Source organism: Phyllostomus discolor, chromosome 8 (assembly GCF_004126475.2).
Source record: "Phyllostomus discolor isolate MPI-MPIP mPhyDis1 chromosome 8, mPhyDis1.pri.v3, whole genome shotgun sequence".
Classification (NCBI taxonomy): domain Eukaryota; kingdom Metazoa; phylum Chordata; class Mammalia; order Chiroptera; family Phyllostomidae; genus Phyllostomus; species Phyllostomus discolor.
The window spans coordinates 33,764,537-33,787,722 of record NC_040910.2 but is presented as its reverse complement, the minus strand read 5'-3'; the positions used below and the strand labels follow the sequence as shown (position 1 = coordinate 33,787,722).

General features: G+C 51.9%; 1 protein-coding gene across 2 annotated transcripts in view; it reads right to left on the bottom strand.

Annotated features, from left to right (window-relative positions):
* Nucleotides 1–2,094: 2,094 nt before the first annotated feature.
* The window catches only part of FAM167A (family with sequence similarity 167 member A), a 37,000-nt gene continuing 15,908 nt past the window's right edge, over nt 2,095–23,186 (bottom strand). For both annotated transcript variants that reach the window (XM_028520645.2, XM_036032018.1), the window contains 2 exons: nt 19,076–19,852; nt 2,095–5,210 (listed from right to left, as the gene is read on the bottom strand). In XM_028520645.2, the coding sequence (XP_028376446.1) occupies nt 4,947–5,210; nt 19,076–19,450 (639 nt within the window). In that variant the 5' untranslated portion in view covers nt 19,451–19,852 and the 3' untranslated portion in view covers nt 2,095–4,946. The remainder of the gene's footprint in view (nt 5,211–19,075; nt 19,853–23,186) is intronic.

Genomic DNA, 23,186 nt, shown 5'->3' with positions numbered 1-23,186 from the left:
CTCTTTATAGAGTTTATCCAGGTATGGGGCTTTTAAAAGTATCCAAACATCCAAAGCCGGATTCCCAAATTTATGTCTCCACCATTGGCCTTTCCCTGAAGCCCAGATCCTACATCCAACCAGCCACTCACCCCCAACTTGGATGTCTAATCAACATTTAAATATAACATGGCCGGAACAGAACCACTGATGCCGCCCACCTACCCCAGTCATGGTCCCCTCACACTTTCTCCATCTCAGTAAACGGCAGCCCCTCTTCATCCAGCTGCTGTTTCCTTTGGATTCTATATCAGACGCTCAGGGGCTCCTATTGGCTTCCCCTCCAAAACATGTCCCAAAGTGAACCTCAAATGAGAGCATTTGTCGCCCCGTCCACAGATGCTATCTGAGTTCCTGTCACTGTCACATCTACGGTAACCGCCTCCTAATTCTTCTTCTGCACTCCGCTTCTGCCCCACGCCCCCTTACTTTTACAAAGATCTTGCTAACATTTAAATCAAGTCATATAGCACTTCTCTGCTCAAAAACCTTGAAACACTTCTTGTGCAACCCAAATAAAACACAGACTCCTCACTGACGACAACATGAGGCTGGCGAGATTGGCAGCTCATCTCCCGCATGGCTCAGCACTCCAGCCCCTGGCAGACCACTTGGCCCCCACCCCCCCGCCTCAGAATCTGCTCCTTGTTTTTCCACCCAGAACCTTCTCTTTCCCCATCTTTGCATGCTGGCCTTTGCAGTCCAAGTAGCACCTTCTCAGAGAAGCCAGCCCTGACCATGCGGTAATGACCCTGACGCTGTCACCCCATTTTATCTTCTCTGTGGCACTTAAAAAATTAATTTACCTGGAGGCCAAATTAGAGGACTTTCCCTTTGGGGTGAGAAAAGTGTGCGTGTGGTCCCACCTGGAGTGTGGAAAGTCCCAGTGGCTTCCTGAGTGCCCTCTGAACCACGCGGCCAGTGGGGCCCGCTCCGCCCCTGCCCTCCTAACTTGTACTGGACGCACTTTTCAGGGGACAGATCTAGTCACTCATGGTTTTGTTATAGGCAGGTGACATAATTGTAAGGGTCTACAGAGAACTTCTTTTCAGTTGTTCTTGCTACGAAATAGGATTATATCACCTGTTTGGACCTCTGACATAGGCCTCTCCTGAGACCCCTGAGGTTGGAGTGATTCCAGCAGCGCCCCCTCTTGCCCACTCTGTCCTCCGGAAGGTTTCTGGAAGGTCTGTGGGCCGCCTGCATCAGTCTCTGGGGGCATTTGTTAAAAACAGGTTCCTAGGCCCCATGCCAGAGGCAAACAGCTGCCCGCTGGGGTGGAGCCCAGGGGTTTTCCTGGGAATACGCCTTGGCAACAGGCGCCCCAGGTGATCCTCATACACGTTCATTTAGAGGACTGCTGCTTCCAAGAGGCTGAGAAAGTCCAAAGCACAGGTTCCCAGAGCATGGCTATGCTGAGCACCATGCTTCGATGATGGGATTGTGACTGGAAACGGATGCCCTGTGGTTCCACTGTCCAGGCATTACCATGAGCTCGACCCAAATGCTCTGGACTCCACCAGCCACCTCCGGGAGGGACCACTGTGGGAGAGCACGGCGCCGGCCTCGGTGAAGCTCAGGATGATGACTGCACCTCCTAGTCCCACGCCATGAGCTCACTCGGCTCACACTGGGAAGCCCACGGGCAGCCCCTTGGGGGAAGGCACCAAGGAGGGAAAAGAGTGACTAGGGTGAACCTTTTTCTCCATTCACTGGCTGACTGCTCAAATCTTTCCTTCCGCCCTGGCTGGCATAGCTCAGTGGATTGAGCGCAGGCTGCGAACCAGGCATCGCAGGTTCGACTCCCAGTCAGGGCACATGCCTGGGTTGCAGGCCATGACCCCCAGCAACTGCACACTGATGTTTCTTTCTCTCTCCCTTTCCTCTCTAAAAATAAATAAATAAATAATCTTTTAAAAAAAATCTTTCCTTGCTTTCTCTCTCTCATTCTTTTATTTATTTATTTTTTTTTAGGTAAGTGCTCGGCCCTGTGCTGTAATAGAAACAGTTTAAAATGAAGTAAATTTCTCCTCTTGAGACAGGTATCTTCTTTTGAAATACTTTTATTTCACTTTTTCTAACATCAGTATAGAAACAAATAATCGTAAAAAATAAAATTAGCAATTGTCCATCAATTGTGTAATAGCACTTGGTATTGCTACGAGGGGGAGGCCTGGGGCCGGCCCTCCGGGCCTCTGTGACCTCGGCGGGGCCCGTGAAGGCATCGGATGTCGCTGCACACGGGAGTGTCAATGGAGACTTTGAGATTTACACCTAGGGGCCCTCGGGGAGGGCAGGGAGACGGTTGACAGTGGGTAAAACTGAGGACAGTATCGTATACACGTGGTAAGCCATAAGGTTGTCCTGGGGAGCTGGCATCTCTTGCCCCACACAGAGCGGGGACTTCACAAGCTGAACTGACTTGGGTAATTACTTGTGTTGACTGTGGAAACAACAGAAATAACAGACACCGAACAGCGAGTAGGAAAAGACACCTGTCTGTTCCCCTCCAGCTCTCTTCTCTGACCCCCTCCTCCTTCTCCTTCTTCCTTATCTCAAAATAAAGTTCTCTGAGGATGAACCAAGCAAAACAGCTGAGATATCGCACCTATGCAAAAAAAAAAGTGTGCCTTGAACTCAGTTTACTCTCACAAAACAAAAAAAAGAAGGGTGGGGGGAGAAGTAAGTATTAGGACAACTGAGCAACTAAATTGCCCAGCTGACTCCAATTCAATCGGGTTGATGAAATTCAACTAAATCATTCAACTGTAGTTGATTCCAACTTTTTTGGTTACTGCAATGACTAATTTCTAGAAAGAAACAAAATCAGGTTGGCCTTTTTCCCCCCTGATTATGGAATGAGCTTTCCCATGTATGTGTGTCTACACATACACGTGTAGGGGGTATGGTGAGCATGCACAGGCCCTCCTGATACTGCATGACCTTGACCTCGGGGCGCATCTGGCAGAAGGCTGGCAGCAATGCCTCTGTGGGCCCTGGCAGTGCTTGTGCGGATTCCTAAGCAGAGAAACCACTGAGTAGAGAAAATCTCCCTCGTTTCCTGCCCGAGGGGGCTGGCCTTCCTCCGAGGTCTCCATAAATGAGTGCACTGGGCCTCAGACCTCTGTCACTGCTCAGCGTTGGGCCAAAGCAAACTTGGCCACATGGTTAAAACTTCTTTGAAGAAAGCATACACCCCCCAGCTCTTTGAAATCATGAGGAACAGACCAACTTCTTTTCTGTCGAACTAGAGACCACTCATTTGCATCTTTCCACTCCCAGGCCATAGAAGAAAAACAACGTTTTCCCAGTGTGGGTCCTGGGGTGGTGTGTGTGTGTGTGTGTGTGTGTGTGCACGTGCGCGCGTGCCCCAGTGTGATTATATGGGAAGACGAAACGGGGAATGTCAGAGCAGCAGGACAGCTTACCTTGACTACGGGTGACTGGTGACGTGTGTTCTGTGGGCCTGCTGTCCAGACATTGCTCTGAGTGAGACCCAAATATTCTGAACTGCAGAATGGGAGGTGCTAGTGGGGGCTGAATGAGGCAGAGAGTAGAGGTTGGCAGTTTGTAGGGTTTGGCAAAGCATTTAGGACCATCTTTGGAGTTCAAGTTCGTTGCTATAGGATCTGTCCAGGCATTATCAATAATGATTTAACACATCAATATTCTATGGCCACTAATGAGCTGTGTGGCCGGAGGGAAGTCATTCTCTCCTTCCGTGGCCTCACTGTACTCCTTTGTGAAGGAGAGGCCTCGGCCGGATGACATCAAAGGTCAGAGACTGCCAGCTGGCGGGGAACGTTGACGCGAGGCACTCTCCCAGGCTAACTTCCCTCACCTGTTCAGGCCTCAGCTCTCACCTTCTTGATCCTCATGCTTGGCATTAGGGAGAACCTTTTAAAATAAAATCCTGAACCTCTGTACTTCACCTACCCATCTGGCTTCGCCATTTGGACAAATCAAACAGTTATTAACAGGTTAGTAACAGATTAGTAACAGTCTGATTCAATTAAAATTAGTCATTTAAATTAGGCACAGAATCTCGGAAGAGCTCAGGGCAAGTGTCTGGGCTCCCTCGAGTTTTTCTGGGAAGGGCAAGGAGGTGACGTAGGTGACATTGTCAGAATCCACCAGGAGGCCTTGGCTGGCCCCGGGGAGAATTCAGTTACGGGAAACTCACTGACAGAGCTGCCTGGTCAGTCACCAGTGGTCTCCTAGGCACGCCCCCAGGGTGGTGGGGTGATGGCAAAGGGACTCTTTGGAGGTTGGGACTGGTGCTTGTGGCCAGGCAGGCAACAGAGGGTGTCTGTGCTTGCTGCACCCAAACTACTCTGGCACAAGATGGATACAACTTACATTGTATCCTTTTGGTTTTCCTTTTCTGGTGGGTCCCTGTCAAGGTTGTTGAGTCACCTATTTAGGGTGAATTTGAGCCAGTACTTAGAGGACAGCCACAGCAAGGTGGGCACATCTGACACATCTAGTCACCGCTCTCTGGTGGCTCAGGGCCTGTGGGGAAGCCTTTGGCAAGAATCACGGCTTTGGGGCCCCCTGTTTGGGATCCCAGTTCTCGTAGCACCAGTGATTCCAGGGAACAAGAATATGGGTCACTGAGGGGGGACTGAGACGTGTCGTGCTGGCAACCCAGGTCTCATTGGACGTCTGGGTCAAGTGGCCCTTCTGCAGGACTCTTTGGGTATTAGGTGAGAACCGGTCATGGGGATGTCGAGCTCTGAAACTGGAGCCCTGGGGAGATCACCTGCTGACAGGTCCTGGGGGTCCAGGGTTCACTGGTCTCAGGGAAGTCCTGCCTCTGGGGTAACTCGGTCTCAACCCCCTCCTCATGCCTCCTCCCTGCCTCCCAACCCCCCAGTTCTGGCTCCTCTGCCTGGTTCCAGGGCTTCTCAGCAGAGGGAGAACCTCCGGGAGTTGATGTTCATCTTGGTGACTCCGATGAGCTTGAGTGGTGTGGAGAGACTGAAGGACGAGGCCAGCGGGGAGTCGCAGAAGAGGTCTGACAGCTCATCGCGCTCCTCCAGCTCATAGGTGGCGTCATTGAGCATCCGTCTGTGGAGGTCGCAGGTCTGCTCGATCTTCAGCTTGTTGATGTCACTGCGCAGGCGCATGAGCTGTCTGGCTAGCTGCTGGTCCTGCAGCCTCATCTCCATCTGGAAGGGAAGAGGGGACATCAGCAATGAGCCGGGGCACTGGCCGCTAATTGGAGAGCTAACTCACGATATGCATCATCAATGGGTCCACTTGGAAATATGAGCACGTTGCCAGCTCAGGGAAGTGCGAGGGCACATGTAGTGGGGCGGCAAGTGAGGACATGCTTGCCAAACAACACTTAGTGCTAAGTTAGATGCTACATCTGAATCCTTCTGGAAGAAGTGCACGTCAGTGCTGGCTTAGTGGTGTTTTCAGCCCAGTCTCATTGTCTACAGATACGTACGGATGCCGCTGGAGTATAAAGGAATGCCTGGGAATGGTAAATGCTAACTTCAGGAGCAGGGTTGCCTCTGGGCAGGAAGGAGAGAGTGTGATTAGAGAAGGCAGACCAGGGCTTCGATGTGTGTCGGTAACATGTCCCACCTTACGCTGGGTGGTGGGTATGCGGTCATATTATTCTTGAGACATTTTAGAATGTCTGCAATATTTCTTAATAAAGTTTCCAAGGAGCAAAACATAAATATACACTAATTTTAATTGAATTTTTACTATAAATCAGACACTGTTCTAAGCTCTCGGGTTTATGTATTAGTTCAGGTTGCCATACAAAATACCGCAGACTGGGTGTCTTAAACAACAGACATTTATTTCTCACAGTTCCAGAGGTCAGGAAGTCCAAGATCAAGTTGTGGGCTGATTCGGTTCCTAGTGAGGACCCCACTCCTGGTTTGCAGATGGCCCCTTTCTCACTGTGTCCTCACATGATGAAGAGAGAAAGATTTCTCTCTATCTTTTTATAAAGACACACATTCTATTATGGGGGCTAGTGTCCATTATGGGACACTAGAATTCTATTATCCTGCTCTATTGTACACTCATGACCTCCAAGTCTAGTCACCTCCCAAAGGCTCCCCCAAATACTATCACATTGGGGGTTAGGGTCCCAACATGTAAATTTGGGGGGACACAGATGTTCAGTCCATAACAGGGTTATTAATATGCAACAGCCAACCTTCTACAATTCTGTCAAGTAATTTTACCATTATTTCCACAGTTTGTATATGAACCAACAGGCAGAGGCTCGGCAAAGTGAGTTGCTCTGTCAAGCCACAAAGTTCATACATGGCAACGCTGGGGTCAGACACTCAGACTATTGGATTCAGGAACCCAAACTGCTGGCAATGAAGTTCTTCTGCCTCTCTGGGCAGAGTTGGAGTGGAGGGTATGGAGTGAGTTCTGTGCTTAGGGACCTAGTTGGAGGTTCATGGTATTTCTAGTACGTCGGTGTTTTCTGTTAGGGAGGGATGTGATGATAACTCCTCACCTGGCCTAGCAGGTGCCGTTTCTGTAACGTGTCTACACACTAGCCTTGTTGGAAGCTCGCAGCCAGTCCTGAGGCACCGGCAGGACAGTTGCAGTGTTTTGCAGGTCCCGGGGAGTTCCACTGAGCTGCTCAGTTCCGTGCTGTGCTGCGCTATGCTGTGCAGTGGCAGAGGTGGCGCTGGAGCTCACGGGCCCTCCAGGCTCCTAGTGCAGAGTGCTCCCCATTACAGACACTCTGTCACTAAGGTCACAGCTGCTCCTGCTTGACACGGGACCTGACTCCTTCCTACCCTTCGCTCTGCCTATGTTTGCAAGTGGTTATTGTTTGGTGTTTCTGTGCCTTTTGTGTGTCTCAGCCGTGTCACTCACCTGCTGCTTGGAGTCAAACCGATGTAGAAAAATCAACCGTGAGGCCCAGAGGGGCCCTCCCCGTGGTTATATAAATAAATCCAAATGGTCTCACTTTCCCCACACTTTTGAGATTTGAAATCAAGTGCATGGCAAGATAGAAAAATAAGCGACTTCACTGGTAAGCATTTCATTTTTTTCCTTTCATTTTCATGTACATTTATAGATCTCCTCCAATGATAGATGAGAAAAATCAAGATGGAAAGTTTTATCTGGTGATAGCACAGTGTTTAATGGAAGAGTTGGGATGAAAGTCTATAGCCTCCACTTCAATCCCGAGGCATGACAGCCTAAATTTACCGCCAGCAAGAACCTGTGCTCTAGATGAGCGCCAGACTAACGATGGCAGGCTCGCCGCGGGGCTGCCGGCCATTCATCCCTTTGTCCGGGGGCCCAGCCCCGCCTGGAGCTGTACTGGGTGCCGCCTGAACCCTCTGAGGGGGACAGCGGGCAACTTTGTGTGCAGGACGGGGCCAGCTCACACGCACTGTTTTGTGTGATAAGGTCCTCTGGGGGTTTTACTCAGGTCACTCCTCTTTGGCAGTGTTTTATAATTTGAAGATAGATCTCTTTGAAAAGCTAGGAACTCTATGATTTATATTTGAATTTTGGCCTCAGGAATTGGATCTTTGGTCTGAAAAAGTCCTTTAAAGTTGGAGCTTTCAGGTTGAGCAGGTTGATATCTGGGAATATCTGTGAGATGCAGCCTGCCCGTGGGTGCCTGTTGGGGAGAAGGGGCCATTCTTCTACGGCCAATAGATCTGGTCAAAGGTCAGAGGACAATTTAGGGTTTAAAACCCATCAGAGTCAGCTGAGCAGAGATGTGATAAGAAGGCACATGCCCAGTTTCCTTTGATTGGACAGAGGCCACCTGGGCGGAGCCACCTCCCATACTCACGCAGCTCGGATGCACCCTCCACGAGCGAAAGGAGATAAAGAAAACCACACTCATAGCCGGGCTGCAGAAGGGCCATTCTGCTCGCCTGTGCTCCAGCTCGAGAGGGGGCCTGATTCTGGGGGCTCCTCCACATAAGTGTCCCAGCCCAGGAGTCTCTTAGAATGTATATTCTGTTATGACCCTGAACATAAACCAACTATTTCATTTGATGCTCAAAGAAACAGTGTTTGTTCTAACACTGCAAGAAAAAATGGCAGTGTTAGCTGTAACCTCGCCCACTCAGTGGGCCACACAGGGGTTTTCCGAGGGTGACTTTACACCTTCAGCACTAATTTGAATCCCTGCTTAAGAGGTAACCTGACTATAAGCATGTAGAGAAAAGTTCCCACGGCTTCCAAAGAAACCTAAGCAAAAGGCACAAGGCTAGGAGGCTTTTTTATTTTCCCCAGAACTTTTTTCAACTGTGGTTAAATACACATAACATACAACTTACCATCTTAATCATTTTAAAGTGTACAGTTCAGGGACATTGATCTCACTTATGTTGTCGTGTGACCGTCGCCATCATCCAGCTCCTGAATGCTTTTCATCTTGTAAAACTGATACCCCGGCCCCATTAACCAACCACCTCCCACTCCCCCTCCTTCCAGCCCCTGGCCACCCCCATTCTATCCTGTCTGTATGAATTCGACTGCTTTGGGCATCTCATATGAGTAAAATCTACAGTATTTATCCTTCTGTGACCAGTTAATTCCACTTAGCACCATGACCTCACAGCTCATGCAACTGAGAGGCTTTTTACAAATTAAGTGCTTTCAGGAAGCTTTAGTGAATGCGTGTCTTTGCCAACCCTGGGGGGGCGGGGCAGTGGTTCCTGAAGGTGGTCACGGAGAGCTGGGTCTGGGGGTGGACCACTCCTGCCTCTTCCTCTCCTTTCTGCCAAGGAGACACTTGGGCAGTGATGACAACACAGCTCCACCTTCTGCCACATCACGTCACAGGCAGTTTCCATACATTATTTACTGCGTCTTCCCACAGCTCTGGAGGAGAGGTGATTTGATCTGTTTTGTGTTTGGGGAGGCCAACCCAGAGAAGTTAAGGAGCTGTACACAATGGCACTCGGGTCACAGCGGGGCCGTCAGAGCCCAGAGCTGGGGGCCTCTCCACGACTTCCATCCACCTGGAGCGGGCTGGGTCCCCGAGGCAGCAGACGTGGGACATCCACTGCTCTGGGGTTAGAACCTGGGTTCAGACTGCACCTTACTCCTCAGCAGCCGTGTGGCTTTGGGCAAGTCGCTAATGTTCCTTGAATTTCTGTCTCTACATCTACAGAAAAGGCATAATGCTTATTCTAAGAACTGAGAGAAGCAAAATTAGGTGGTAAGTAACATGCCAAGTAAGCTGAACAATGCCAGTCAGATAAAGGTAAGTGGTTCACGGCTTAAGTCTTTTTTTTCCCAGACCAAGGTGCAGGATATGGCAACTAGCCAGGGCCTCCCAGTTTTAAGACTTTATTTTAAAAAACCTGAGAAGCCGGCCCCAGTGACTCAACTCTCAGCGTGGATTCAGTGCGTTCCCTGGCAAAGGCTCAACTGTGGGACGTGCGGACTTCTAATCCCCATTCTCAGAGGCGCAGCCCGTAGTGCCGGCAGTCCTGTAATTAGGGTATGGAGCTTGGTGAGAGGGGAAGGAATGTCACTGCATCACTGTCAGCACATGGGGCTGGTTCCCCTCAGGGGAGAAAGCACATGAAGGGGCCGGGGTGGGGGGGGGCAGCGCAGAGGACCAGTGGCCTCTTGCAATAACTGTGTTCGTGGTCTCTGCTGGGCTGTAGCTAACTCAGGTTTGTGTCCTCCCGTCAGACAGGAATGCTTCTTAAGTTGTTTCTTAAGATACAAGGTGAATCCCCAAGGGCAGGATTAAGTAGTTAAAGGCGGTAATTAACACTGTTCTGCAAGAGGAGGCGTCCTTAGCTTGGCTTGGTGGCTGAGGCGGGTGGTGGTGAGAGGCCGGGGAGAGAGGAGACACCAGGAGGGGGCCAGCGAGGAAATTCAGGGGACAGGCTGATCCAATCTGAGTGTGCAGGTGGTTTGCTGTGAGGTCTCTTAGTCCAGTCTCCTGGGTCACCAGTGACTTCCTGGGGCATTAGGAGAGGGGCTCTTCTGCCCCTGAGCTGGGCGAAATACAGACAGAGCCTGCAGTAAAACGATGTGGATAACACATGGTGGTTCCTCAGTAAATTAAACATAGACTTCCCATAGGATCCAGCAACTTCACTTCTGGGTGTGCACCCAGAAGAACCGAAAGCAGGGACTCGGGCAGGTACTTGCACACCCGTGTTCACAGCAGCACTACTCACAGTTCCTGCTAAAAGGTGGGAGCAGCCCAAGTGATCACTGATGGATGAATGGATACACAAAATGTGGTATGTCCATATAAATAAATATTATTTGCCATAAAAAGGAAGAAAATTCTGACACATGCTACAACATGGATGAACCTTGAGGACAATATATAAATGAAAAAACCCAGACACAAAAGGACAAATGCTACACGCTTCCACTTACATGAAGTACCTATAGTAGCAGTCAAATTCATAGAGACAGAGGAAGACGGAGGTTGCCAGGGGCCGGGGAGAGGGGGATGGATACAGAGTTTCAGTCTGGGGGGAAGAAAGGATTCTGGAGGTGGACGGTGGCCACCGCTGCACAACACTGAGAATGTATGTAATGAACTGTGCACCTAAAATGGTTGACATGGTAAATTTTATGTCATATATATATTACTGCAACTAAAAAACAAGAAAAGCCATAAATTTGGGGTGACCGCTTGACCTGGTTTGCCCAGGACCTCCCTGGTTTTCACCCCCAAAGTCCCATAGCCTGGAAACCTCTGGGGCCCTGGGCAAGCAGGAATGGCTGGTCACCCTGCCTGCAGCAAGTGTGGCTGCAGGTGCTGGCAGCCAGGGCCGTCCTGGCCAAGATGCCGTCTGTGCGACGCAGTCTTTCACTTAGACAGCAGTGGGCACTGACCAGATGCCCCCAGGCCGAGGGGCCAAGAGGCCGAGAGGCTGATAGCTTCTCCCGGCGCCTTAGAGGCGTGGCGGCCACAGAGAGAGGGAGAGCATCTTGTTCTTTGTGAACGGCCCCTGCAGCATTTGGGAGAAGCAGCATTTTTGTGGAAATCGGGAGAATTCGCTTCCTTTCCCAGTATCCCTTTGCCCACTTCCTGCCTACTCACTCTGTCTGAAACATGACCTCACCTCTTGGCATCCCAGGGAAGCAAATACCTTTATTCCTAGTTGCCAGTGGGATCTATTGGAATGCTTCCTTGGGTCTGATATCCATAGGTCTAAAGTGTCCTAAAGATTTTAGGAGGTTAAAAAAGCAACAACAAAGGACATAACTATCAGACTGCCAGCAGCAGAAGCAATTCTTCAACGCAGTGCAGCTTCTGCTTCCCGAAACCGCACAAATGTGTGGATCATCATCGCTCAGATCCTCCTCTTTCCAACAAAAGGCTTTCATGGAACCCTATTCATGATCTGCTTTGTTTCTATTCGCTAGTCCTTTGTCTTCTGGAGAATTATGCACTTTCGTTTTTGAAAGCTTCTGTTCTCTTAGTTTGGAAAAACAAGAGGAGAGTGACAATAGCTTGACACATGGTCCTGTGCAGATCTGAAAGCACATGGGGGGGGGGGGGGCAGAAATTTCCGATGCATCTCTAATGCTTGCTGGAGAGAAAGCCCAGTGCCTGGGGCCAACCCGAGGTGAACCAGTAGGCTGGGTTGGGGAGCATCATAATTAGCACAGATCTGGGCAGACAGAAACCAATTGCAAGGTGATCAAGGGCATTTTGTTTAATCCCTATTTCTAAGGTTCCTATCTAAGCTGTCCCAGCCCAACAGCTGCAATTAGCCCCTGATTGACATTGAAGACAGACTGGGAATAAACTCCAGGCCATTTTCTCAGCCCTGTGCGAGGGAACAGAACACGCTCTGTTCTCTTACGAGATTTAATTCTTGAAGCTTGAAAACACTTTGTGTAACCTGTCCGGAAACGTCCAGCTTATTCTTTCAATCAGTACTGTGTGGGAATGCGTTTTGAAGCCTGGATAAAATATTATGCATTATCTGACCTTGGGCTTGACCTCTGAGAAAGAGCCAGAATAATGTTGTTAAGAAAGAAGGTGACTGGGGGTCTTTGAAGTGGGCTGCTAGATGGCGATTTAGATTCTGGGGAAAATGTAACAATTTCCCCCACACGCACCTAGAAACCAGACTGAGCATGTGAATTTATTTCCAGGGGAAGCTGTCGGCTCCGGGGAAGGTGGGCACCTGTGCTCAAAGGTCTGTACTCCAGAGGAGCACACCACCGCTCCCGGCCCGCAGGGGCCGTGCTCGCAGCTGCCATGAGCGCTGCGGCTGCTGGCCTCGCAGCCAAGGCAGGTGCCAGACTGGTTCTGCGTTCCTGTAAAAGAGACCCTAGAAAGTTCCCTCAGCCCTTCCACCACGTGAGGGCACAGTAAGAAGCCTGTGACCCACAAGAGGGCCCTCTCCTGCTCCCGCTGGTGCCCTGACCCTGCACTTTCAGCTTCCAGGCTGGAGCATGAGCCGTCGAAAGGGACTAGACACAGTCCTAGGTTGGCCCTAACGAGTTGAGTGGCTCTGGGCAGGTGATGTGACCCCTTTGTGGAAAGAGGATGCTGATCCCCTCCCCTGACCTCATAACACTGCTTTCTGGAATGAGGGGGGTCTGGACACTATACACCCAAGGAAGAAACTGTGTGCCCAAAAGCGAGAGTGGGAGAGACAGGCTCAGGTTGGCATGCCCACTGCCACCTCTCTCCTGCACCGGAGCCTCCTCATCACACTCTCCTCCCTGCTTCCTACAGTGGGCAGGTCTCTCCCCTTCTTCAAACCGTTCCAAGGTACAACCAGCTCTGCCAGTGCCCTGCTCTCTCCAGCCTCAACTCCCCCATTCGGGGTCCCTCAGCCCCCCACGGCAGCCACACTGGGTCTTCGTCCCTGCCACTGGAACCATTCTCTTCTGCCCCATCATCCTTCAGGTCCTGCTCAGCCTTCACCTTCACCTCCCCATCTCTGCAGCCTGGGTGGCACACCCCACCACAGGTAACTCCTACCACAGCACCTACACATGTTGGCCTGTGGAGTAGGTGCGACAGTATTAGCATCTCTATCTTCAAGTACCTCATCCTGTGTCACAGAGCTTGTGATGCCAAAGCACTTCAGGATTTAAAATGGGGGCAGGGGACCCTCCCAGGTATGGATATCCTTTGCTGGGACATGAGAAGGTCCAGCCTCACCTGTGTAGACCTTCCCCAACTTGCTGAGCACTACCCAGGACAGCAAGTGGGGGCCATCTGGGACCGACAGCCAGTCCCAGGACTGTGCTGCTCAGGCCAGGCTCCTGGAGAGGAGCCCACAGCATGGCTACCCCTACTGGGCCCTCAGCCAGACCGCAGGAAAGGCTGGCTCCCTCGCCTCTCCAAACCAATATGCCCTTCGAGAGGATGGACAGAGAGAAGACACCCCAGGTGGGAACTGCCTCCCTGCTCTTCTCGGGAGCTCCTGGCAGTGCCTCCTGAGCTCTGGCCTGCAGGATGCGCCGCCTGGCACAGGCAGGATTACATTCATTGAGCGACTGGCTGGAGCTCAGCTTGGGCCAGGGCAGTTGTCAAACGGGAATGCAGGTGGCGAGGTGCCCTGGCATCCTGAGAGAGCCCTCAGGAGAGCTCTGAAGCACCAATGTTGGGACTTCTAGACTTTTCTTGAGTTCTGGGCTTCCCAGCTTGGAAACTAGTGGAGTGGGAGTTTCACGTCTGATGCTGGGTGAAGAACAGATGGTCTGGGCTTCACCTGCTGGGGGGCCTCACAGCAGCCTACCGGACTGGGGCGAACTCAGAACCCACTTCAGGCGTGGGGCATCTGCGACCCGTTTCCCTCAAGTGCCTGAATTAGGGGATACGTCAAAGCTCTATGCTGCCCCCCCAACCCCCACCCAACACCACACACCCGGGGTGCTCAGGAAGGTCTCTGGAACTGCCGAGTGCTGTGAGATGAGGCCAGCACTGACGGTGGGGCAGCTGACATGAGTGTGAGACGAGGAGGGCCGTGGGATGGAGGGGCCGGGCTGGAGCCCATGACCAGTGGTCCGACGGGCCCTCACGGGATCTCTCTGCACATCTCCTTCCCTCACTGAAAACCAAGGGTCAATCATCCCTTTGGTTGCTTCCTGCTCAAGGATTTGATGGCTTGGCTCATAATTCTAACCAGCACTATTAGAATTAGCGCTATCAGAAAGAGGAGGCTTTGTCCTGTGTCTATCACGGGTGCTGGTGGGCTGCCTGCCCTGGGTGGGAGCTGGATGAGAGAAAGGAGAGACTCTTGACTCGCCCAGGACCTGCCTTCTTCCCTGGTTCTTGAGTGGTCTTCCAGCTATGACTCAAGGCTCCTGAATGCCAGGCTCTCGGTACGCACTTGGAAATTGTCTCCATGCCATCAAGGGCTTAGCCACCTTGCGTGGGCCTCTCTGGGACCTTCCTCTGGCTTGTGTCTGCTCCTTGGCTATGTCTGGCTCAGGCTCGCACCCAGGGACATGACCAACACCCACTGGGCAGTGCCCAGTTTTTCAGACCCTGGCAGCCGCCTGCAGGGGCGGGGTGGGGGGTGACGTCCACAAGCTTGTAAAATAATATATCCCTCAGAATGCCCAGCCACAGGGAACACCTCAGACTTGGACACCACACCTGGTCGTTGTATTATAATAATGAGCACCCTTCTCAGAGAGAGAGGGGAGTTCTTGGAAAGAGGGCAACATCGAGTAAACTTTGGAGAGTAACAGCCCAAAGTTCCAGGACTCGAGAGGAGGTGTTGAATGAGCATCAAATTTCATGAAATGCAAAGTGTATTCTCACCCATGTGATCACAGGAGTGATTGGCTGTGTAGCAGCCATTCAGAACAGGGGTTCTGAGGTCCGGCAGATCTGGGTTCAAATCCCTGCTCTGCTGGTTGGTCATGGGCAAGTTACTTTGCCTCAGTTTTTCTTCTGTGCAATGGGGATAGTGACAGTGCCTATTAAGTGATGTGATGGGTATAAATGAGCATAACCTAGTACTTGGCTGTTCCAGGAAGTCAGCAGGTACTCGGTGCCCCTCCCCAGCCTGCCTCCCTGTCCCTCCACAACATCCTGCCAGGCAGGTATTCATTACCCCCGTTTTACAGTGGCAAAACCCAGTGCTAGGCTAACTGGTTTCCCTGGAGTCACACAGCTAGGATGTGCTAGAGCCTGACTGGACGTCTAATCGAGGTACAAAGCCTACACTCTTCCCACTCTGCCTGTGACCGGGTGATGGGCCAGTGGCCTGAGAACCCCCTGCAGGCACCTGTTACACTCCTGACACCACTCACAGCATGGAACCTGCATTTCCATGGAGAGCAGGGGAGGGGCTGCATTCTAACAGACGTCCTGGTGCCTCATCCGCACTACGCATTAGACACTAGCGTGTTGTGTAATTATTAGACCAGAAGGGTAGCCGTCAGAGGAACTTGGTTTTAATTTTTTTTTAATCACACCAGAGGATATGTTTACTGATTTCAGAGAGAAAGAGGAAGGGGGGGACAAGAGAGAATGGGGGGAGAGAGAGAAGGAAACATCTATGTGAGAGACAGACATTAATCGATTGCCTCCCATATGCACCCTAACCAGGAATCGAACCCACAACCTTTTGGTGTACGGGATGACGCTGCAACCAACTGAACCACCCAGCCAGAGCTGGGCTTTAATTATTATAGGAGAAATAAGGAGAAGCTTAATGTCAGTTATACTTAAAGCTGTGGATTTGGTTGCTGAGGAAGTTGGGGGTTTGTGTATTTCCTTTTGGTTAGTTTCATCGTCCACTGTGCCTGGCACATGGCGGCCACTCACCGTGGGCCTCAGCTCCCCTGAGCATTTTGGAACTATATTTATTGTACCTCCAGCATAGCTCTTGTCACACGTGTCACTGTGTTTACTCGTCTGTTTCCTCCACAAAGGGGGAAACCCCGTAAAGACAGGAACCCTGTCTTGTTTGCCTGGCCTCTATCCATGCCGGTGCCTAAATGCCAGCACTCGGGGAGCGTGGGTTGTCCTGACTAGACAGGGAATGGGACCAAAGGGCTCCTGCCTGAATCTTACAGCCCGGGACTGCCTTGCGTTGTTATTTCAGCTGAATACAGCCTCTGGGTCTCCTCTCCTTCCCTCTGCCCTCTCCTTTGCACTGCGAGACAGCCAAAAAAAGGAAAAGAGGTAAGACCTCCTGATTCTTAGTCCACTCCCTCTCATTGGTCCATAGTCCCCACATCATCAACTGTCATGCTGAGTCGGGAGCTTCTGGGGATCACAGGCCTCATTTTTCTTACATTATTCTGGGAGATTCTAGGATCAGAATCTTCGTTTTAATAAGAGACGCTGGTCATCTGTGTGCACATTAGAGTTTGAGAATCACTGCTCTGAGAGATCCTGTGCCACGTAACCAGAGTGGCATATCCCCTCTGCAGGGGCCACCTCTGCAACCTCATCTCCTGCCTCCCTCCCCAAAGCTCCCTACTCCCAGAGGTGAAGGCTGAGTTCAAGCTCTGGCTCTGCCACTTACTAGTCATATAATTCTAGGCAGGTCATCAGACTGCTGTGAGCCTCGATTTGCTCATCTGTAAGATGGAGACAATAACTGCAGTGGCACTGGTCTGTTGTAAGAACCGAAGAGATAACCGAGTGAGGGTGGATTCCTCATTCGATCTTGTTTCTCCCTTTGTCTGCACCCTCACCATTCTGTTGACTGCTGACAGCTCTGTGAATTTACGTTTTTAGGAATCACACAGCAAAGCCCTAGCAATCAATCAAATGTCCTTGAAAGATACTATGTGGTACGGTGGCTAAGAAGAGCATAGGCAATCCAACCAGAGGGGCCACCGTTCGGATTTCTGCTCTCTCACTTATTGCTACGTTCCTCCCCGGGCCTCAGGTTCTTCTTTAGTAAAGTGGGGGTAACAGGAAGGTGACGTGACAATCAGAAGAGGTAAGTAATGCATTGATGTACCTAGCACACAGTGAGCACTCAGTCAGTGACAAATCTCTTAGTATTATTACTCCAGTTACCCACCCCTGGCAGCATGGAGAAGTAGAGGGAGGGTGGAAAATACCCTGCAAATATAAAGCATTAGTAATAATGCTGATACTCCCTGTACTTGTTTAAGACAACCTTTGGCAGCTGAGTTAGTCCTCCCAATTAATGCCCCTCTCTCCACCTGTGGGTATTACTCTATCCATTACCTGTGGTTGTCCTTGACCTATCTCACCTTCCTCGTCTCAGCCAGCGTACTCCGGCCAGGCACCTTGTTCTGCCTGGCGAGAAAAATGAGTGTGGCCTGCAGGTTCACCCCCCAGGCTGTATTTTTGAAGTGCCGGGGAGCTTTAAAAACTACTGATGCCAAGGACTCACCCCCACCCCCCGCACCTCAGATGGTCATTTGATTGGCCTGGGGCGTGGTCTGGGGTGTTTCAGGAATTCCGGGGTGATTCCAATATGTGGCCTGGGTTGAGAGGCACCCCTCTCACCTACGGAATGAGGAGGACAAGCTCCAGAGAACTCCCCACCGGCTCACACACAGGGGGTTCCACCTCTGGTCTTGGCCCCAGAGGGGAGCAGGTGGGGATGCTCGCTTAGGGAGTAAAAGCCTCTGCTCCCAAAGGCAACAGAACCTCACATGAACCCTAAACAAACAAAGTGAATCCTTGATTAATGGAAATATTTTTTGTTCCTCTTTATGAAAACAAATGAAAGCAGTTCATTCTCAGGAATCTAAAGGGCAGCATCCAGGGTCTGTCCTGGCCACCGCGAGTCCACCTCCCCTGCCCTCTTACGGCCTCATGAGCACCCAGTGGCGGTGCCATGTCTGGTGGCACATCGAGAATCCACAGGTGCCCCGTCTTTGGTGCAAACCAAGTTACAATCCAGTTACCAAAGACAGACACAGTAGAATGATGTTTTTTTAAGAAGCAGTCTCAACAACAAAGATTAAAACAAAACAAAAAAAAAAAGATTTCCAATTAATCAGATGCCTGAGTCTCTGAACACCCCCTGTCCCAGTCCCAGTTACTTATTTCAACTCACGGGGAACTCCAGGCCCTGATGGGGATGTATTTTTTAGGATTACACAGAACAAACCAAACAGGCCTCTGCCTACGCAGTTGACTCAGAAGTTCCCTGGGGTTCTGGGAGGCAGCTGGCCCTTGATGACTTGCTCACCTGTGGTGAGAGTGGCCTGACTGGGCAGGTGCGACCTGGGCCGCAGGTGATGGGGCAGATGGGTTGGGTTAGCATCACGCCTCTGCTGAGAGGCCGTCAGGCCTGGGACCAGAGATTCCCCCTGGGCGAAGGGCACACAGCTCCGCATGCCCACCACCTTTGGGAGCCTGCTGGGCCTGTGGGCAGAAAAAAGGTTGAACTGCTGGCTCCAGCTCCCAAAGCCATGCCTGTCACTTACACTCAGTTCACCTGGATGTTGCCTAGCCCTGACTTCCAGGCAGATTCCCATCTAGCCTCTGAGGCTCAGCCCGAAGCCTTCACTGCAGGCCTGCCCAGCCGCGCTGGCCTCTGTGCGGCTCCGTGTGCGCCGCTCAGTGTCAGCAGAGCACTGCTGGGCTGAGCCTGTGCTACTTACAGCGGCGCCGCCACAGTTCTGTGCCCCGATGACTCTGCCCTGAGCTCACCCCACTGTCCAGCACAGCGCTGCAGGGACAGGGACAGCTCCGCTTGCTGAGTGAATGGTCACAGGAGCCAGGCGGCAGCTTCCATGGATGGCAAAGTGACAGGGGTTCAGAGAGAGGGAGGGGCAGTCCTCCTCCAGGGGCCCCCTGCCAGGGACCAGAGTAGAAGACTGTGCTGTTGGGGGTGGCACTGGGAAAGGCTGGGGACACCTTTCCTGGGTTCAGGTTCTCATGGGCAATACTTGGCTTCATAAGTATGGGCGATTAGGGGCTTATTGACGCATGGATGTCATGAAACCATGTAGCGATGAAGTCTACCCCTAATTTCATAGAAAGATGACAGATTTTGCAATTGGGAGACGTAGAGATAGGGGCACAGAGAGAGACAGAGACAGAGAGAGACAGGCACAGAGACACACACAGAGAACAGCATTTTCTCTGGGGATCCTTGGAGGGGCAGCCACTCACCAGTTCCTTCCTGAGCCAGGCTATAGCTTCGTCGATGTTCTCAAAGCCCTCCAGCTTGCCTCTGGGCCGGGTCCCATCATCCTGGCTGGCACTGTCACCAGGCGGGGGGTGCTGCCCGGGCTCTCTCGGTGGGGAGGGCTCTTCCTCCCCGCATGCCCCCGGCTCAGCAGCCGGCCTCGGGAAGGGCCATGCCTGTTCCTCCAGCCTGGCCTGCCACTCCAGGTAGGAGGGCCTGCGGGTCTCCAGCCTCAGTTTCTCAGTGAGGGCCTTCAGGCTCCGGAGGTGGTCGTCAGGAGGTGGGGCAGCTCCTGCCAGCCCCTCTTCTTCTTCCACTTGGATCTGGGGCACAGACATTCTAGAGTCTGCAGGGACCATCAGACATGGGAGGTGGTGGAGGTGCTGAGGGAGCCCTGGTAGGTGAGGCAAGGTTGGTGCCTGCTCTGGAATGATGTCACCCAGCTGGGGCCAAGGCTCCTGAGGGCATTGCTGGGATGTGGGCAGCTCCCAGAGCCAAGAGGGGCCGGGGATGAGCTGCACAGAGTGCCTTCCGGAGCAGCTGCAGAGCTTCGGGTTTAAGAATCTTTCTGGAGTCCTGTGGGCGCCATGCTTCGCAAAAGGCAGGAACAGACAAGCATTAGCAGGAATCTTTGGGGGCAGCTTTGCCAAGATCTATCAGTTCTGGAGATGCAGGCGGATCAGAGATGGGCGGGGAAGCACCTCCTCCTCGTGGGGAAGGGCGGGTGGCGAGAAGCGGGAAGCTGCTGGCTGGTGAGGCCCCTGCAAGAAGGGTGCAGACGATGTCAGCGGAGGGTGTGAACAAGGCCTGCGTGCTCCTGGGCTCCCCAGGAGGGGACACTGAGGCTCAGAGAGGCTCACTGACAAGGCTGCCAATTGCTACTTCAGGACTAGAAGTGAGGCAAAGAAGTGACTAATAAATCAATACTTTGTACAGCGTTTCACCATTTATGAAATAAATGACTCCATCCCTATTATCTCATAATCCTCACAAGTGTAATTATTTGCTTTTGTCCCCATTTCACATGTGAGACACCTGAGTCTCTGACTCACCCAAGAGCTCTCAGCAATTAGCAAGGACAACGCCAGGTCATTTGGTTCTGAGGGCTCAGGCCTCTCTGAGAGGCAGCTGCCTGCGGGTCCCTAAGCAGAACACAGGTGTGCCGCTGGGTCCAGCAGCCACCGGCCCCGCCCCACCCCTCCCACCACAGCACCTGTCCTCCGGCCAGGCCCTTCAGGGCCAGTCTTACAGCACACTCCCAGCTTCTTCCTCCAAGAACAACACCTTACCTCACCTCTTCAGAGGAGGAAGCAAATAAACCTGCAGCCAATGAAGAGCCGATTGCACTCATGGTTGGCTGGTAAACCGAGTGACTCACCATTCTAGGAAGATGGTTATCACGTTCATGCCCACACTGCCATGCCTCCTGGGCAAGGGCTCTCCCATCTGATTCCGCTTCCTAGCCTCTGGGAGAAGGCTGAGCCAAGGGGCTTGCCCCATAAAGTCAGGACCCGGGGTACAGAGGTAACTCACAGTTTGAATTTGACCCCGGCCCCCTGACCTCCATGTCCTTGCGTCCATAGGGTACCTCAGAGCAGGATCATTTGATTTGGCCTATGCAGAGAAGTTCTTAGCTTTCAGGGTGTTTTAAAAATCTGGGCTGAGGGCAAGCTGTGAGAAAGAAGGAAATGATGTGGAGCAACGTCCAAGAAGATAAAGCTTACTTGAAAAAAACAAGATGTGCAGCCTGGAGAGAATGCCACCCTTGGTGTGAAAAGGACAAGAAGGAAGAGAGATTTTTATTGACTTGTATGTGCCTAAAAAGGTCTCTGCAAAGAGGAAAAACTGGAACTAAGTCTTGAGCGCTCATCTGGGGTGATGGGAACTGGGCATTGGGTGGCCGTGGGCAGGCATAGAAGGAGGCAGAATTGGTGGGGGTGGGGAGCAAAATCAAAACACAGTCTGGGCTGCCCAGGGAGAGCCTTCTCTCCAAACGAGGTTTCTCTCCAATGAGGACATGCAGATGCTTAGGAAGAGCTGAGTTTTCTGTCCATTCCAGACATTTCCACAACTCCCACCTGTGGTGTAATCTGACCAGAGGAAGATTGGCTGCCCTCTCCCATGCTCTAACGCCTTCTGCTTTGGGGCATTCCTGAGGAATGAGGAGGAATATTCCACCCTGTGTGATGGCAGAGAAACCTCAATTTCACCTCCAGCCATGCAGGTGAAGATCCCCCAAGGAATTTCCACAAACGTGGATGATTGCAGGGCCACACTCCTGGAGGCTATAATCCAGTTCATCTGGGTTGGTCAGCATATCGTTCAAGATCCCCAGGGGGTCCGAGTGAGCCATCAGGGCTGAGAACCACTGGTCTTGGGATAGAAACACTAGACATGGAGCCAGACGGCCTTAGCTGTAGGAGTTGTCAGGCTAGTTTAGCCTCAGCTTGCTTGCCTGTCAAACGGGGCCATAATACCAGTCTCTTAGGTTTGGGGCATCGGCAGAACTAAGGTTGGTCCGAGCACTCTATAGGCTTAGCATGCTCCCAAATGGTGAGGTGTTCTCATGGGTGTCTTTCTGTGTGTCTCACAGTCACATGGGCATCTTTAGAATTTCTCCTAATCTAAAGAGTGATTAACACTTTTCTGGGGCCGCTTCCAGGCGCCTCTACCTCTTTGTGGAGGTGCCAGCATCTGTTTTGAGCATGTCTTGGGGCGCCTTTACCCTACAGGGCTCCTTCCCACTGACACGGGAGCTCTGATTACTTCCAGCAAAGCTTTTTGGAGAGGATCTAATGGCAGATAACCGTGAGCAGATGAAACTGAGAACTCCCATGTCCCTTCCATCTCCACCAGCAGCACACCCACCCAAGAGGGCAGGGCCACCTACAGCTGGAGCAAGAACCTGTTAGAGAAAGGTCTCCCCTTTGGGGTGGGCAACAGCTATGACTGGATGACTTTATGTGGCTGCCTCCTCAGGAAGGGGGAGGTTATTTTAATGAGTGGTTTCTAAATCAATTTGGAGGTCTGCGAAGACGGTGTCAGGGCGATGTGGAGGCATGGACAGAGCATCAGTGTGCTGTGAGTCAGCTCCTGGTGATCCTTTAATCAGTGGAGCTTTGGGAGTGCGTAAATGCATCCCTGTTCACATCGCTGCTCCTCCCAGTAGCCCCGGGCAGCAGGAGGGGGCACCCCATTTCATGGATGGGAAAATCAAGGCTGGGAGGGTCAAAGGGACCCACCCATGGCCATAGGCAGGTCCCCAGAGTGGGACTTAGGCACAGAGTCCTCAGACTCTGGTCAGCTCTTTCCACTCCAGAGGGTGTGGGCCTTTGGGTCAGGCCCCTGGGGCACCCAGGTCTCTGATTGTGGGCTTGTTGCATTATGACCGCTCTGCTTCTGCATGCTCTTCTGAGAAGTGGGGGGTCACCAGGACCAGCTATGTAATTTGCCAGGCTCGGTGCAAAATGAGAATGCAGGGCTCCTAGTTAAAAGAAAGGAAGTATGGATTTCAAGATGGCAACATCAGAGTGTTAAGCCCAGTTCAGGGCCCTACAGGACCGCCTGGGTCCCTCACTCATGAATGGGCCCCTGGAGGTAATACTATGGATTTCATGGGTCGTTGTGAGGAGGATTAAAGTAACAAATAGAGAGCCCTTAACATCGTGCCTGCTCCATTTTTAAAAGTATACCTTTAAAGTCACACTGTAAAAATATTCTTAACCTAATAACTTTATTAACCAACATCACCCCAATACATTTAATTTTTAAAATATTATTTTTAGATGATAAGATCCGTCAGTGCCTCGCATCAGTCACGGCACCAGCCGGCCCTCTGCTGCACTGAGCGGCCGTCCTGTCGGGCCCTGGCCTGCTGGGCGGCCCGCGCCAGCCTCTGCGCCCTTCCGTCCTGCCTGGAGAGCCAACTGAGGGAGGAAGCCGGTTGACCTCACCTTCCCCCAGATTCTCAGGACTCAGGTGCATTTTCATCCTGCCAGACTAGATGGTCTGCCATGGGAAGGAAGAAAAGAGCCCAGCCTACAAAACCACCACACTAGACCCTACTCCCGTCCCTCCCTGCTCACAGGTGACCCA